At 42.7% G+C, this 18,638-nt stretch overlaps 1 protein-coding gene across 3 annotated transcripts in view; it reads left to right on the plus strand.

The window, feature by feature from the left end:
• SIN3A (SIN3 transcription regulator family member A) overlaps window positions 1-18,359 on the plus strand; it is a 146,866-nt gene extending 128,507 nt beyond the window's left edge. For all 3 annotated transcript variants that reach the window (XM_068104292.2, XM_068104293.2, XM_078781485.1), the window contains exons 16-21: window positions 7,309-7,478; window positions 14,691-14,861; window positions 14,981-15,073; window positions 15,163-15,263; window positions 15,491-15,692; window positions 17,619-18,359. In XM_068104292.2, the coding sequence (XP_067960393.1) occupies window positions 7,309-7,478; window positions 14,691-14,861; window positions 14,981-15,073; window positions 15,163-15,263; window positions 15,491-15,692; window positions 17,619-17,855 (974 nt within the window). In that variant the 3' untranslated portion in view covers window positions 17,856-18,359. The remainder of the gene's footprint in view (window positions 1-7,308; window positions 7,479-14,690; window positions 14,862-14,980; window positions 15,074-15,162; window positions 15,264-15,490; window positions 15,693-17,618) is intronic.
• The last annotated feature ends 279 nt before the right edge of the window (window positions 18,360-18,638 follow it).

An 18,638-nucleotide genomic window follows, 5' to 3' on the forward strand; every position in this document is an offset into this window, starting at 1 on the left:
TGAACTGTAATTTTACTGTCCGTAATCCCAGTCGTAATTTAACTTTTGTTTTTGTTAAAAAATATTTTTGGCTAATGTGCAAAATAAAAAGATACTTCTGGAAAACGTACAGAAGTTTAACACAGTACTGTCCGTGAATTGAGTTCGATATCAGTTTACATCACTTTCAAGGATCAATTTATTTGTTTCGAAATGTCAAATGTGGTTTTTGTTTCTTTTAAAGGTCACATTAACGAAATCTAGAATAATTTCAACATAATTCCAATGAACTTTTGGTTCTAAGACATCTTGAAAAGTAAGTTCACCCCCACAAAAAAAATATTCCATATTAAATGCCAAGTCTATATATATATATCTCTGTGCAGTGTCTGTCTTGTGTCGTCACTGAACTACTCCCTCAAGCTTTTGTGAAATCGTACTACTCAATCTTGACCCACGGCGGGAGTATGCGCTCTACTGAGTGGCGTTCTAGTTTGTAATGGTACAATCTACACTTTAAATCGGGAAACGGGTAAAGTGAAACGTCTTCTCGGATGTAAGAATAGCACTCAAAGTTGAGCATCAGTCATTTATAATAATCAGTCATCAACAAAGTCAAAAGACAAATAAAGCAAATGAAGGGCAAGGGAATGGTGAACAGCGGGGTGTTCCATTACAAAGCTGCTTGTAGAAAGTTTGGGGCCGCTAGGTTTCATGGTTTTGGAGTTATGGCGTTGATTGACTAACGGACAAACACTTTCTATTATTATTATGGATAAATATTGGAACAAATTGCTGACAGGTGTTTCTTGTTGCATTGATTGTTCACACATAAAAGAACTGTGTCCATCTTGTCTTGGCTTTTGCCTTTGCCTTGGGAGTCTGCCTTTCGAGTCAATGGGCATAAGCCAACATGAAGACCAGAAAACTGTCTATGAAAGAAAAGCAAGCCATTTGAAGCTGAAATAACAGAAGAATTCAATGCGAACCATAGAACAAAAATTAGGGACAGGAAATTCAATAATTTGGAATATCTTGAAAAAGAAAGAAACCATTAGCGTACTTGGCAATAGACAACAGCCAGGTTGGCCAAGAAAATCGAAAAACGACTGCTGTTGATAGAGAATTGGAATGTTTTAGATTGGCCAAGTCAATCTCTTGATTAAAATTCAATGGAGCATGCATTTCACTGGCTGCCCCCCCCCCCCCCCCCCACAAAATAAAGAACAATTGAAACTGGCTGCAGTAAAGGTTTGGTAAAGCATCTCGAAGGAAGATACCAAGAGTTTGGTGATCATTGGATCACTGGCTCGATGCAGTTATTGCATCCAATGGATATGCAACCAAATACTAACTCCTTTTCTACTTTAATTTACTGCAAGTTGATCTGTTCCAATTCTTATGTTTACCCAAAAAGGGGGGGACTGAACATAAAAAGTGCTTACTGTTGTACAATGGTAAAACATACATGCATAGAAATACCAAGAAATAAAGCAGACCTTTTGTACTCTTGCCTGGTTCGTCATTTGATCTCAAATCCAAATTTATTGAAGACATAATAATAATAATAATAACAAATTTGACTTCACTGGTCCAATCTTATGGAGGCCATTGCATGTCTCTTCTTCAAAATATTATTTTTCTGCGTGCCCTGCTCTTCATCCACCAACCGTACTCCCCCTCACCCTCACTCATGTAGCACATCCTTTCTCAGACATGAGATCAGGGCCATCTCTCTGGAAATATCTCAGGCTTTTGATGCAGTTTGCCATCCTGCTTTACTCTCCAAACTCTCTGCCAATGGCATCCAAGGACATGGCTTACAACATGGCTGACTGACTTGCTCTACTCTTATAGCCAATGTGTGCCACTCAACGAAATACTTTCATCTCCTCACTGTCAAGGCTGTAGTGCCCCGAGGCAGTGTTTTGGGCCCTGTCCTATTCGGAGTCTTTATCAATGATGTATTTGTTGATGACTCCATGCTCTGCCGTGACATCCTCATCCTTCAAACTGGAGCCTCTTCTCTCTCTTCAGACCTTGGGGAAAAAAAAAAAACCACAAGCTGCTCAAACACTTTCAATATGTCTTTCAATCCTGATAGATCTCACCCTCTCACTATCTGTCTCCAAAAGGACCGTCTGCCAAACCCTCCTATCTACTATCTTAACAATTCTCTTGAGGAAATTCAGTCATTCAAACTCCTGGATCTAATTATCAGCCCTGATCATTCTTGGGCAAACTGCATTTCAAAGTTGTCCGCCAAAGCCAGCCGCCGACTGGGCAACCTCCGTCGTGCGAAGTCCTTCCTTGGCATCTCGAAGGAAGATACCAAGAGTTTGGTGATCATTGGATCACTGGCTCGATGCAGTTATTGCATCCAATGGATATGCAACCAAATACTAACTCATATACTACTTTAATTTACTGCAAGTTGATCTGTTCCAATACTTATGTTTACCCAAAAAGGGGGGACTGAACATAAAAAGTGCTTACTGTTGTACAATGGTAAAACATACATGCATAGAAATACCAAGAAATAAAGCTGAGCTGAGCTCCTCACCGCATACAAAGCTTTCATCTGCAGCTCAATGGAACACTGCTCTCCCCTCTGGGCTGGTGTTCCTGCCTCACACCTAGCTCGACTTCACACGGTTGAAACCAAAGCATTCAGAATCATTGGAATCTCCCGCGATAAAGCTGATTTTGAAGTGCTTTCTCTCTCTCACCTTTGGTGGTCTTTCGGTCTTCTACCAACTCCTCTCCGGCCTAGCACCCCCTGCTCTGTATGTACTCTGTCCCTCAAATATTCCTGCAGGACGCACAAGATCTGCCAGCAAATCTCTTCTGGTGAAACTGCCAAAATCAAGACACTCTGCTCACTCACTCTTTCATTCCTCTTTTCTCCCACCTCTGGAACAAACTCCCACACTCTCTTCAATCCCGCTCCTTCCTCCAGGTCTTTAAAACACCTGTTCACCACCATCTCTTATCTTCCCACATCCAAAACCTTGATCCTTTCTACCCCCGTTAAAACACCCCAAATCCGCCTCTTTCAATCCCCAACTTCTTTCCTGAAATTCCTAGTCATGTTCATTTGCTCTATTTAATTTATTTACTTTATTTATTTACCGTGTACCTCTCCCTCCTCCCCCAGCCCTCCCCCTTCCACAGATCTACCGACGTCCCTGTTCTCTACTGTTGTTCTTGTGTGCTTCCCTCTCTCCCCTTCTTGTCTCCCGCTCCCTTCATTGTATGTTTTATGTGTCTATGCATGTTTTCATGTTCAATGTGTTAGCTCTTACACGAGCCTCTTCTGTATACAAAAAAAATAAAAAGACAAATCGCTTTTTCGTGGCAAGGTAGCACTTTCAAAACCTTTCCGTTGAGTAGTACTTGGACAAAATATTACAGCATTTTTTTTTTGGTCACAAAAATAAGGTGATTCCGAAGCTCTTCACAACCAATTATTGTATCTCTTTATTCTTCACTTCCACAGACCTTAACCACATGTTCATTTGATCCTAAACTCTCTGCATTGTTGCACATGAGCAAAAGTCGTTAGAATTGCTGCCAATTTCCATTCTTATTTTTTTAATGAAAATGAAAGCCTGCCTTCAAAAATATATGTAATACATGTCATGTATGACCAAGTTTAATGTTGAACGTTAACAGTCCGTTAACGTTAACACTCCAGAACAGTCCAGTTTGATGTTTATAATATTGCATGACCAAGTTTAATGGAAAAGCAGTTCAACATTGAACAAAATTGAAGCTAAATGCAGCGACAGGACCAAACGCTTCACAAAATGTGCCGTATCCTAGGAGATTAAGCAATGTTCTTGAACCTCTTTCAGTAGGGTCATCCCACTTAGAGTAACTATGTTATACACATTGGCATTTTAAAACATCTATAAAACGTTTTTACTCACAGCTGAAAGGTTTGTTAGTTAAGAAAATGTGCACATTTTATATTCTAATTTTTGTGTGGCCATATTTTTTTTTATTCCGTTATGATGAGCTTATTGGAGAAATGCTGTTTTCCCATAGAAAAATTAAATTGCCTTTTATTTGGATACACCTATTGCTGAGATGCTCTTCTTGATCTTTGCCACTAAATGCATGTACAGTCATGTCCAAAAATATTGGCACCCTTGCACTTTTTTCAAATAACTCACAATTTTCTCGAAAAACAAGTTGGAATTGACAAAAGTATTTGGTCTCAACAATTCTTTTTTCACTGTTAATATTACAGAACATTTGTTTTTGATTCAGAACTTGATATATCCTTTTAAATCAGAAAATAAAAAGAAATGGCATTGACAAAACTATTGAAACCCTCGACTTAATATTTGGTAACACAGACTTTGGACAAAATAACTGCAGTCAGGCTCTTCCTATAGCCATGAATGAGCTTCCTACACCTCTCTACTGGCAGTTTGGCCCACTCTTCTTGCACAAACTGCTCCAGTTCTCCCAGATTTGAAAGGTGCCTTCTCCCAACTGCTGTTTTCAGATCTCTCCACAGATGCTCAATGGGATTTACATCTGGACTCATTTCTGGCCACTTTAGAACAGTCCAGCGTTTTGGCTTGAACCATTCCTGGGTGCTTTTTGAAGTGTGTTAGGGGCCATTGTCCTGCTGCAAGACACATGACCTTTGATGGAGACCCAGCTTCTGACACTAGGTTCAACATTGCGCTCCAAAATGCCTTGGTAATCTCCTGATTTCATGATGCCACTGGTGTTGGCTTAGCGGTTGGGGTGCCGGCTTGGGATCCTAGGGTCCTGGGTTTGAATGCCGGTCGATCGCTGAATTAACGCCAGGGGGGTTGACTCAGCCTGTCATCCTTCCGAGGTCGGCAAATTGAGTACCAGCTTGCTGGGATGAATGATCCCGGTGTGTACCCCGGTTTAGAATAGGTACACTGTATCCCTGCACATCGTAAGAGGCGATTAAGGGTTGGCGTCAGGAAGGGCATCCGGCCATAAAAGCATTGCCTCAAATGGAACCGTGATTGTCATGGGGCCCGCAAGGCTAACCCCCGCTCTAGCGGGGAAAATGGCCTTAAAACGATCATTCATTCATTTATATGCACACACTGAAGGCACCCAGTGCCAGAAGCAGCACAGCAACCCCAAAACATCACCGAACCTCCTCTATGTTTGACTGGAGGGAAGGTATTCTTTTCTTTGAAGGCTTCATTTTGTTTACATAGAGATGTGTTTACCAAAAAGCTCTAATTTGGTCTCATCTGTCCACAGGACATTCTCCCAGGATTTTGGCTTGTTCAAGTGTGTTTTGGAAAGCTCCAGTTGGGCTTATGTCTCTCTCTCAGCAATGGGGTCCACCTGGGTCTCCTGCCAGAGAACCCCCTTTCATTGAGTTGGTGACGAATGGTCCGAGTTGAAACTGTCGTACCTTGTTCCTGAAGGTCAGCTTGAATCTGTTTGGCAGTTGATCGAGGTACTTTCTCCACCATTCGAACAATCCTTCGCTGCAATCTTTGATCAGGTTTTCTCTTGCGGCCACATCCAGGTCGGTTGGCTTTGGCTACAGTGCCATGGGCCTTAAACTTCCTGATAACATTACATACAGTGGACACAGGAACATCAAGATATTTGGAGATGGACTTGTATCCTTGAGATTGTCCATGCTTGGCTACAATCTTGTGTCTGACCTCCTCAGACAATTCTCTGGTTTTCTTTCTTTTCTTCATGCTGATTGCAGAACACAGTGACACAAAACAGCAGAATGACTCCTTTTCTCTATTCAAACTGGTTGAATGAGTGATTTTTAAAAAAGATATATTGCAGGCACCTGCAACTCACCATCGGTGAGTTCATTTCCAAAGAAAATCAGAATCACCTAGTTGAAATCTAATTATTTCTAACAACTTCTAAAAGGTGCCAATAATGTTGTCCGGGCCATTTTAGGATTTCTGTGTGGAATAAGCTAAGATTTCGTAATTTTTTCAGCTTTTTTTTTGTTTTGTTCCACTGTAAACCAAAGAAATAAATAAGTAGATACGGAAAGATTTTTTAATTTTAAAAGTTCCTGGAAGATGTTGTGCATTCTTTGGAAAAAGTGCAAGGGTGCCAATATTTTTGGCCATGACTATGTTGAGGCTTTTTTTATTCAGGTTTTCAAAGAAAATTCACTTTGTGAATGGAAGCAACTTCTATAAGTTTGAGCATTTTTTTGGCAATTAAGTTTGAGGTTGTAGATTACTTGTGTTTTTGTTTACCTAGATTTCACTAAACGGTGAAAGGGATCGCACATGTTGCTTGTCAGAGTGTGAGGTTGAATTTCATTCCAAACGCAATACAATCTGATTGCACAATTTATATCCTGTTATGTTATGTATTATTGAGAAGAGTGCAGTTTTCTTCAAGGCAAACATTCATGTTTGTTATGCATATTCTGAGTGCATAAACATATGATTTTTGATTGACAGCTGTGACCGACATGTTATTCACCTGACAAGTGCAGAACGAATGCTTGCAGTTGCACATTGCAGCAAATATTTAACACATCTGAGGGAAAGTTTCTCTTTTTTTCTGTAAATATTTTATCAGTCAAGGTATTGTTTCACTAATCAAACGGTCATCGTATTCTCAATGTATCCTCGTAGCTTGGAGGAATTTAACTTCCCAATGCAACATTGTTTCTATTCCATTTCAGATTGTTCGCACATTTAAAAGCATCAGTGTTTTGTTGACTTTTTAAAACTTTGTTCTGGTAGCCTATTCAGGTGATCTGTTCTTGTAGAGGGGGAAGGAATGTGCCTTCTCTGACACCTTGTACTACCATGCTGCAGAGAGGTTTCTTCCATTGTAACCAATTCTCCTGAGCGTATTAAGTCGTCTTGGTTGAAATGTGAATGTTTTTCGAGATCGTAATTGGCAGAAGGAAAAGGCGCCTGGAATCTGTTTATGCTTGTGTTCCATGACGTGAAATAAAAAATGTATGAGTTTGAAGCAGAGATTGTCAGTTACCCAGACACGACCTTTAAAGGTACCCACATGATCTAAGCCTAACCCGATTTTAAAACGTCAGGCTGAAATGAAATGCAATTGTACGAAAGTAAATTTGAGACAAATCTGATCCCTTTTCAGTTACAATGGCTCCTTTGATGATGACACCTGTGACTACAAATGGATATAAACAGCAAAAAAAAAAAAAAAAATCAGGGAAAATTCACTTTTGTTTCATTCCTTATCAATGGACGAATTGCCGACGGTTTGATGTCGACATCACCATAGAACCCCCTTCTGTTCTCTAAATAATTGGCAGGGGAGCAATGACTGGTGTTGTGCGCTGGGTAGGTGAGCTTGATGTGGAGGATTACTACCCAGCATTCCTGGACATGGTGAGGAACCTGCTGGATGGAAATATGGAGTCGAGCGCCTTTGAAGACACGCTGAGGGAGATGTTCACAATCCACGCTTACACCTGCTTCACAATGGATAAGTTGATACAGAACATTGTGCGACAGGTCAGTACAGAAATGGTATCGTTTCCTATTGTTACTCTTCATAAAAGCATCTTCCGGTGACTTTAGGCTGGAGTGATATGGTGCAATTATTGTATGTTCATGTGACGTGGAGTGTCAGTCAATGGATAGATGTTTGCAGCTGATGTTTGCAGGTCCGCGTGCAGCTGATAGATGCTTTTGTTTTGGGAGTATTCGTTTTTCAATTTGAGCATCGTCAGCATGTCCTGTATATTGCATTGACCCTTGGATGCAGTGATTGGGCCCACAAGGTTGTTTTTTTTGTTGCAAAATCTATGTTGGACAATTATTTTTTTTGCGGAATGAGCCTCATTTTCACCGACTTTCATGTTGTTACACAAAATTCAGTGACATAAATAAAAAAAAATTTCATTGAGGCTCGTGGGAAAATCTTCATTCTTCATTCTTCACCTATAACCCGAAAATCCGACATGAATGCAGGCCTGGGGCCTTTGAGGCCCCACATAAATATTGTTGTACTTGTTGTACCGTATGTTGTACCGCATAAATCCTGTCCACCCCATGCGGCCTCCACTACCCCTCATTAAACTGTCATCCCAGTGTTTCACAGGCAGGGTGATTCATCAATGTGTCTCTGCCATCCCTTGGATGGACGTTAAATGGGAGTCCCATCTACTGGCATCAGTTGGTGAACGTTAAAGATCCCACGGTATCCTTCGCGCAGAGCAGGCAAACTATCACCGGCACCCTGAACAAATCCCAAATTCCTGCCCCGTAACCTGCAGAGGGCATTGCATCAGCGGCACAGCCCTGCCCTCAGCTAATGATGCTACCCCGCAACCTTGTGCTGCATACGAAAGAAGAAGGTTCTGATGTATTTTTAGTTTTGCTGAGATAATATGATGAATGCACATTGTCTTTTTGGTTGTGTCTTGTTCACTATGTTATATCATTATTTTCTTGACATGAGCCTCATTACTCAAGCCTCCTATAACTTAGTTACAAATAATTCAGTGACAAAAATCTGAAAATTTCATTCAGGTTAGTGGGACAATCTTCATTCTTCACTCATAACACAAATGCAGGCCAGGGGCTTCGAGATCAGGCATAAATGTTGTAGTACTACTATGTTATATCATTATTTTCTTGATATGAGCCAAATTATATGCTCTGATAACTTGTTTACAAATAATTCAATGACAAAAATATGAAAATTTTAATTCAGGTTCATGAGAAAAGCTTCATTCTTCATTCATAACACTAATGCAGGCCTGGCCATTAGAGGCGCCTCATAATTTTCCTTGTGTTATATCCATGTTATATAATTTTTTTGCTTTGCATGAGCCTTCTTGTATGCTCCTATAACTTGGATATAAATAATTCGATGGAATAAATCTATAAATATTTCATTCAGATTCGAGGTAAAACCTTCATTCATAACCCATTACCCATTACAAATTACACATTACCCAGTACAAATTACACATTACCCATAACACATTACCCATAACACATTACCCATAACACATTACACATAACACATTACCCATAACACATTACACATTACCCATAACATATTACACATTACCCATAACACATTACACATTACCCATAACACATTACCCATAAAACATTACCCATAACACATTACCCTTAACACATTACCCATGACACATTACCCATGACACATTACCCATGACACATTACCCATGACACATTACCCATGACACATTACCCATGACACATTACCCATAACACATTACCCTTGACACATTACCCTTGACACATTACCCTTGACACATTACCCTTGACACATTACCCTTGACACATTACCCTTGACACATTACCCTTGACACATTACCCTTGACACATTACCCTTGACACATTACCCATGACACATTACCCATGACACATTACCCATGACACATCACCCATGACACATCACCCATGACACATTACCCATGACACATTACCCATGACACATTGCCCATGACACATTGCCCATGACACATTGCCCATGACACATTGCCCATGACACATTGCCCATGACACATTGCCCATGACACATCACCCATGACACATCACCCATGACACATCACCCATGACACATCACCCATGACACATCACCCATGACACATTACCCATGACACATTACCCATGACACATTGCCCATGACACATTGCCCATGACACATTGCCCATGACACATTGCCCATGACACATTGCCCATGACACATCGCCCATGACACATCACCCATGACACATCACCCATGACACATCACCCATGACACATCACCCATGACACATCACCCATGACACATCACCCATGACACATTACCCATGACACATTACCCATGACACATTACCCATGACACATTACCCATGACACATTACCCATGACACATTACCCATGACACATTACCCATGACACATTACCCATGACACATTACCCATGACACATTACCCATGACACATTACACTTTACACTTATTACACATTACACATAAGCATAATCCTCTATCTTCTTCTTCTATATATATATAAGATAAAGTTTTTGTTTGTTTGTTTGTCTGCACGCGCTAATCTCCTGAACGGTGAAAGATAGGAGGAAACCTCTGAAACAAAAAATGCCGGGATGGGCCCCGGGAAGGTTATAGGCTCGGTGGTGAGGCCGGTCAGGCCGCCTCGGCCGGGCTTGGCCCATTTCGCCATAAATCTTCTTCTTTCAAAATTCTCTTGAAGTACAACTTATGCACTTAATAGGAATATCTGACTGATTGCAACACATGCTTTCAAAATTCTTTCTCGTGGGGCCCGACAGAAGAAAGAACAAGGAATCGTTGAGCACTAACTGATACTGGGCTCGCGTCAGACCTATGTACAGAAGATTAAATTCATTCAAAAAGAACCTGGGCAACGTCGGGTGCATTCAGCGAGTAAGTAAATAAAATGCCTGGGCCTCCCAGGACGGCATTGGTGTATGATATTTTGGCAATGTTGTGGACATATACATTCTAAATAAAAGGATCAGTGAATCATATTTTTTTGAGCAAATACTCCTCCATGAGCCTCAACTTTTTGGAGAAAAAAGGTGGAACCCCCCCCCCCCCCCCCCCCAATTTTTTTTTTTTTTGCATTCATTAGTTGTATGGGATTCTACCAAATAATAGGATGAATGATTCACATTTTCTGAGCAAATACACATCCATGAGCATCGACTTGGATTGAAAAAGGATATGAAAGAAAAAAATCTATAAAAAAAAAAATAAACATTACACGAATACATCCGTTGGGCATCCGAGGCCCAATGGCTGCGTTTATGTAGGATTTCTGACGCCTGCATCTAAGGGTTAACCCCAAAATCTGGGCCCTCGTGGTGTGGCAAGATCCAATAAATCCACAGATTTGACAAACGGCCATGCAGAAAACATTTGTAACAACTTGAGCATCCCGCTATAGGATAGGGAGAGGATTATGGCGGTTGTAGGGTTTGTTTCTACAATTAGTAGCTCCAATTTAATGGTGCCCCAGAGATTTGAACTGTATATGGGATTTTAACCAGATTTCATGATGGTATCTGCTGAGATGGGCATGCCAAACTGGGATACTGTTGATCGATGAAAACCGACGCATTAATGTTTGATGGAAACATTTTTGTTATTCATATGAAATATTTGGCTGTTAAGCTCTTCTTTGTATTTGATGTATATTGCTCAAAAAAAAAAAAATTGGTGTGTATTGTTAAGACCTTTTTTTTCTTTTTCTTTTTTTTTGTATACAAGTTCGAGGCTCATGAAAGAACTAACATTAATCACACAAAAAGTCAAACCGACACATAAAACACAAAATAAGGGGGGTCGTAGACAAGATGGGGAGAGAGGGGGAAGGACACAAACACAACATTTGAGAGAGGGACATCGAGAGAAATGTGGGAGGGGGAGGGCTTGGGGGGAGGTGGGAGAGGTATAAAACATATGAACACTGCAAGGACTTCCAGGAAAGAAGTTTGAATTTCAAAAAAAAAATGTATCTGGGGTGAATTAGCGGGGGTAGAAAAGATCAAGGTTTTGGATGGGGGAAGATAAGAGATGGTGGCGAACAGCTGTTTTAAAGACCTGGAGGGAGGAGTGGGATTGAAGGGAGAGGGGGAGTTTGTTCCAGAGGTGGGAGAAAAGGGAAATGAAAGAGTGAAGGTGAGCAGAGAGCCTAGATTTTGGCAGTTTAACCATAAGAGGGTTGCTGGCAGATCTTGTGCGACCTGTAGAAATATTAGGGGGGCAGAGCACAGAGAGAGCTGGGGGAGCAAGGCCGGAGAGGAGTCTGTAGAAGACAGAAAGACCACCAACCTGCCTGCGGTGAGTGAGTGAAAGGCCCTCGGAGTTAGCTTCATCGCAGGAGATTCCAATGATTCTGAAAGCTTTGGTTTCAACAGCGTGAAGCCGGGCTGGGTGAGAGGCAGGAGCACCGGCCCAGAGGGGGGAACAGTATTCCATTGAGCTGCGGATGAAATCCTTGTATGTGGTGAGGAGTTGAGGTGTGCCAAGGAAGGACTTCGCACGACGGAGGATGCCCAGTCGGCGACTGGCTTTGGAGGCCAGCTTGGAAATGTGGTTTTCCCAAGAAAGATCATGGCAGATAGTGAGACCCAAAAGCTTGAGCGACAGAACTTCTTGGAGAGGATTGTTGAGAAAGTAGATGGGAAGGTTTTCCAGTCGGTCTTTTCGGAGAGACATAGTAAGAGTGTACGATTTGTCAGGATTGAAAGACATGTTCCACTTTTTTGACCAGTCTGTGATTTTGTCCAGGTCTGCAGAGAGTGAGGAGGCTGCAGACTGCCGATCTGAGGGATGAGGGATGGAGCGGCAGATAGTGGAGTCATCAGCAAAGAGATAGAGAGGATTTTCCAGAGAGTTGGAGAGATCACTGATGAAGACCAGAAATAGCACAGGGCCCAGAACACTACCTTCGGGAACTCCAGCCAGTACAGGAAGGGGAGATGAGAGAAATCCATTCAGGGCCACACGTTGCCTACGACCAGAGAGGAAGTCCGCAAGTCATGAGTGGAGATTTCCATGGATACCATAGGAGGAGAGTTTGGTGAGCAGAGCTGGGTGCCAGACCGTATCGAAGGCACGTGATATGTCAAGTGAGACAGCTCTGATTTCCTGTTTGGCATTGAGGACCTCCATCCATTGTTGAGACAGCAGAAGCAGCATGTCCAGAGTAGAGTGACCTGGTCTGAATCCAAATTGATGATCAGAGATCAAGCCATTGGAGAAGAGGAAGGATTTGATATCCGAAGCAATGATGGATTCCATGACTTTGCTGATAATTGGGAACAGGCTGATTGGTCTGTAGTTGCAAGGATCTGTTTTTGCACCTTTTTGTGTAAAGCGGTAATGTTTGCTGATTTCCAAGATGCTGGCAGATGACCTTGAGCAAAGGAGAGGGTGAAAAGAACAGAGAGGGAGTGAAAGAGCGGAAGAACGGGATTTTAGGACCCGTGAGCTGATGCCGTTTGGTCCAGTTGCAGAATCGGAGTCGAGGTTTGACAAAAACTTCTCCCCCTTGTCAGGAGAGAAGGACACAGAGTGCAGGAGCAGATGGGTTCGACTGGAAAGGTGGGAACAGAGAGAGATGGGTTTGGGACACAACATTTTGAGGCAAACACAGAGTTGAGGCATTCGGCTTTGTCCCGTGCGGTGTCCACTGTGTAGCCATTTGAGGTAAGGAAGGGCATGGAGGGGGAACAAACACCAGAAACGCATTTGAGCAGATGCCACCTGGATTTGGAGGAAGGAGACAGGTTTGAGAGTTCAATCTTGAGTGTGGAGAGATCGTGCTTCCTGGCACTCCTGAGGGTAGACACACACTTGTTCCGAACTTGGTGGAAGGAACTGAAATTGCCTTCAGTTGGATTTGCCTTCCAAGAGGCAAAGGCAAGTTGTTTCAGGGCAACTGCCTCACCACAAGATTCAGTGTACCATGGATGGGAGGAGGGGTAAGATAACTGAAGACGAGATGGGATAAATCTGTGCATGAGAGAGAGCAGTTTGCTTTGGAAGAATTGCCAGGAAGAATTGCCAGGAAGAATTGATGTCAGAGGCAGTGGAGATGGGAGAGCTCTACTTTTTTTTTTTGATTGGTGAGCTTTTTAAGAGCTCTTTTTAACAAGACCAGAATAGAAAACATAAACTAATGGAAGGCATGGGAATGTAATGTTTTTTTTTGTTTTTTTTTTCCTTTGCAAGGAAGTTTGAAAAATAAAAATTGCTCATATTCCTGGTTACATACTTGCTTGGTGTCAGCACACATCTTCATTGTGGTCTGCTTTGTACACTGTGCTTCTGTCCATTTGTTGTATTGTTAATCTAGTGATGGGTCTACCCCTAAGGCATTTGTGGTGAGCTACCTTTGTTGAATTGTCATTTGTGTCTGGGCTCTAGAACAAACCATGTCATTCAACTCGCGTTACCACTTCAAACCACACCGCTGTGCTCTCATCTTACTATAATTCACCAAATGTCCGTCTGTCTGTCCATTCGAAGGTACCGCAAAAACGGCTGAACCGATCGCAACTATATTTTGGGTGGGTAATCCTAGGACCCCTTGGAGTAAAATAGGCTATATTGTTTTTCCAAGTTTTCCAATTTTCCAGTTTTTCCAAACATGATGGAATAATATTTACCGATAGGAACAGTGATGTGGTTTTTGTTGAAATTCTACATACCAGGAGAGAGTATATCGACTCCTGACGAACTCTTCCTATATAAACGTCCGGCTCCGAAGTAACACGGCAGTGTGTGCAAAGCGACTGAGAAACAGGTGTAGCGGCCGCTTCCGTGTTAGATTCGGCGTGCACTCTTCACACATAAACGTGCGACTGAGAAAGACGTGTCGCGGCCGCTTCTGTTTTGCAGAATTCAATCTTTTTTCAAAATGGGCACCATGTACTGTTTAGATTTTGATGATTTGCGTGTGATATGATTCAACGGATCGTTTAAAATAAATGACAAAATAAATGATAAAATGATAAAAAATTAAACCGTTTAAAACGGATATGATTATATGAATCGTTTAAAATAAAAAAAGCCTTCAATTTCTGATATTTTGCCTTTTCATTTGGGCTTCCCAATTGAAGCCCCGCCCGTAGGGCGGGTACCGTTGCTCGTATTAATAATGTGTAAACTGTACATTAAAATGTTGAAGCAAAGTGTGATGGTGTATTATCCAGTTGCAGCACATCGTCACTGACGAAGTGTGTGTACGCGTGATGGAGATGTACTTGTCTGAAAGCTCGCTCGCCACGGGCGGCAGTCTTGCAACGCAGAACAGCCGTTCGCTGGCCGAGAGCGCGTACCAGCGGCGGTCAGAGCAGCTTCTTGCAGATGAGAATTGCTTCAAGGTGAAGGAGTGGAGTGATGTCACAGCGGTTGAATAAGAAATTGTGTTGAAAGATTTTGTAGTTTTGCATGAAGCCGTATGTACCTGCTTGCAGGATAATATGTACCACTGTGTTTTCAGGTTGTGTTCCTACAAAATGGTGGAAGGTTGAAGCTCACCATGGAATTGCTTGACACTGAGGAGGAGCATTCGGATGGTCCGGTGGATGTTGAGGTAAAGTCTATGACACCCATACTCGTAAGTATTTTTAAAATTATTTTTCCTATTCGTGTTTTTCTCTTACATTTGATACTCCTCAACAGTACCAGCGCTGGACGAACTACATCGAACGGTATGCTGGCTCCGACCTTACGTCTCCAGAACTGCGGGAACATCTCTCCCACAAGCCAGTATTTTTACCACGGTAAGTAATCTTTTTCTTTGTGTGTGTGTCTTTGAGAGAACCCCTGATGAAAAACGACTTGACACTCGAGTGCGACCAATAACTCTCGACAAATAGCGTGTCCGCTCATATGCCTCTTGGATTTGTGTAATACAACAGCTCACCTTCTTGACAAAGAGCAACCCATCAGATTGTCCAATTTTCTGCCAGGCCCATCATAACAATGATTTTTTGTTGTTGCATTTCAGGAATTTGCGGCGTGCCCGGAAATGGCAACAGGAACACGAGTGCCAAGAAAAGGAATGCCGAGAAGCTGGGAGCAAAAGAGAAGGCACTGAAGCATACGATGCAATGCAGTGCAACTTCAAGTTAAACTCATATAAGATGGTGTACGTGTTCAACTCTGAGGATTACCTGTACCGCCGAACAGCGCTACAGCGGGCAAGACAGGTAAGTGTAACTGCGAGTTCTGCAACATCCGAAATGTTTGATTTGATACCAGATGCACCCAACACACCTCCCCTTTTAATTTGACGTGAATAAGACTTAGCATTTTGCTCGGTTGAGCAGCGCATCCCTCCGCCAGGCTGAACAGCTTATGTTTTGTATCCCACTGAAAGGCCGAATCTGGTTCTGGACCTAAACCAACATTTAATCTGCTTGTTCTTGCCACCTAACCGACTCATCCACCTAGTTTTGTTCTAAGTTGTCCACAACTTTTTGAAATATTGTGCTATAATATCGATTTTGGCCCCATCTCTCAATGATGAAGATTCACTTGAATAATTCTGGTAGCTGGATCCTGATCCGGATCTTCACCAAAATTTAAACAATTTGTCCTTGTCAACAACCAACCTGCCCACCAAATTTCATCCAAATCCATCCATAACTTTTTGAGACATCCTGCACACAAAGAAACAGACAGACAGGGGTGAATACATAACCTCTGTCCACCTTTGGTGGTGGAGGTAACTAGAGTAAAGTCAATAGCACGCCATCACACATCCCCACGCTTCCCATTTCAAGGAAAGTTGAAAGATGGCACAACGTTACATCAGGAATGACCCAATGTCAAATTTTGAGCTAAAAAAAATTCCGCCATTTTGACCTGTGACCCTAAGTTCCCCACTCCCCTGGGGCATGAACCGTGGATCAAATCCAAAAAATCGTTACATATTATATGTGTCCCCCCCTCCCCCCACCCCCCCCCCCCCCTCTCCAAATTGCTGGCATGAGGCCTGGAGGTATGCACTCACTTTTAAGCTGTCTAGCCTTGGTTTGAATCCCGACCCAGCTATAAACTGTCAGTTCGGTGTTTCACAGGCAGGGTGATTCATCATTGTGTGTGCCGTCCCTTGGATGTATGTTAAGCTGGGAGTCCCGTCTGCCAGCATTTGCTGGTGGACATTAAAAATCCTATGGTGTCCTTCGCACAGAGTGGACGAGCTATCGCCAGCACCATAGCCAAATTCCAAATTCCTGCCCTAACTCGTCGAATGTCAGGCCTGGCCAGCTGGTTTGTGAAGATTTGGGCCAAACTTCCCCCGGCCGACCCCAGAAGGTGGGAGAATAGTTTATCCCACATAGTGGGATAAACTCAGCTGTTAAAGAAGAAGAAGAAAAAAATTCATGTGTCCCCCAATGTTGATTGCAAATTCGAAGTTTCATTTTAAAATGTGCCTTTAATAGCATTTTTAGATTTTTGACAATTTGACCCCACCCCAGGGGGTATGGCCAAAAATGATACTGCTCTTGGTTAATTTCTTCACACCACCACTCTACTCCCCCCCCCCCCCCACACCCTCCCAAGCCCACAGCTTTTTATAGGGAGCATGCTGTCCAACGACGACCCCCTCCTGGTGAAAAATAAACCCCCCCCCCCCAACTCTAATCCCAACTCCTTCCAAATTTCCTTTTTGTCCTTTCTGAGAGTTTCCTTCTGTAAACATCTTGTCCACCCCATGCGTCCTCCACTACCCCTCATTAAACTGTCATCCCAGTGTTTCACAGGCAGGGTGATTCATCAATGTGTCTCTGCCGTCCCTTGGATGGACGTTAAATGGGAGTCCCATCTACTGGCATCAGTTGGTGAACGTTAAAGATCCCACGGTATCCTTCGCGCAGAGCAGGCAAACTATCACCGGCACCCTGAACAAATCCCAAATTCCTGCCCCGTAACCTGCAGAGGGCATTGCATCAGCGGCACAGCCCTGCCCTCAGCTAATGATGCTACCCCGCAGCCTTGTGCTGCATACGAAAGAAGAAGGTTCTGATGTATTTTTAGTTTTGCTGAGATAATATGATGAATGCACATTGTCTTTTTGGTTGTGTCTTGTTCAACTTTATTGACTAACCGTCTTGGTTCCTGTCCTCAAGGCACACCAACGGGTATCGTGGCGCTTGCACCAGCGGTTCCACACATGGTGGGCCGGTTGGGCCTGCGAGCACGTTACCGCAGAAATGGAGATGGCCACATCCGCCTGGCTGCTGGGTCAAGGCCAGGAAGACCTGCGGCCATGCAAAACCATTCTCGAAACCGAGACGCTGCATTCAATGGTGCTGCAAAAATACCGCGTGCAGCTGGAGGCCCAGGCCGAGGTGGTAGCAGAATAGCATTGTGACCATCACGCGAGCCAACAGAGCAAGGTCACTGTGCTTACTTCCACACCAACTACTTGGAGCCCTGCCAGCCTGTATAACTGCATTGTAAACCCTTCCTTGTGGACTCCACATCAGCATGAAAAATGTATTTTTCTTCTCTTTCTACGATAGCAAGTATTGTATTTGTCATATTTGAAAACATTGGTAGATTAATAAATTTTGGGGGCAGAAAACCTTTTACGAATGAAAGTTTATTCCTTTCGAGTTTGGAATTTGTCCCCTTTCGAGTTATGTCCAGGTGTGTTAGTTCTTGAGTCTTGATGAGCGAGTCATTGTGGATATCCTGAAAGCCCTGTGTGCATGACACTTTCTCAGAGTCGCCGTTTCTTTAACTAATGTTTGACAACGCCGATATGGCTTTCCTTTTTGGCTTTCACCATGCTGTTTTTGCCATGTATTTTGTGAAACATAGCTTTAAAATCGATATAAATATATACGGTACTCCATCAAAATATGCATTGTTGTGCTGTTTTCCTGTTGAATGCTGTTTGCACCGATCTTGATTTGAGGGATAGCTGCAAGGCTTAACATTTTGAAAATGAAAGGATTTCCAACTTGAGTCTAACTGCCAAGCACGGGGGAAAGTTCACGTTCTGGGGTGAAAAACAGTTGTTGGTCTCTAGCTGCCCAAAATGCCTGTTCTGAGGCAAGGCATAGTTGAGTTGAGCAGATAAATTTGTGGAATTAAGACCCCAAGCTGAGTGACCTGAATGCAGGCTGACCAAAGGTAAGCCT

The sequence above is a fragment of the Myxine glutinosa genome, chromosome 7 (genome assembly GCF_964187855.1).
Source record: "Myxine glutinosa chromosome 7, kmMyxGlut1.1, whole genome shotgun sequence".
NCBI classification, from domain to species: Eukaryota; Metazoa; Chordata; class Myxini; order Myxiniformes; family Myxinidae; genus Myxine; species Myxine glutinosa.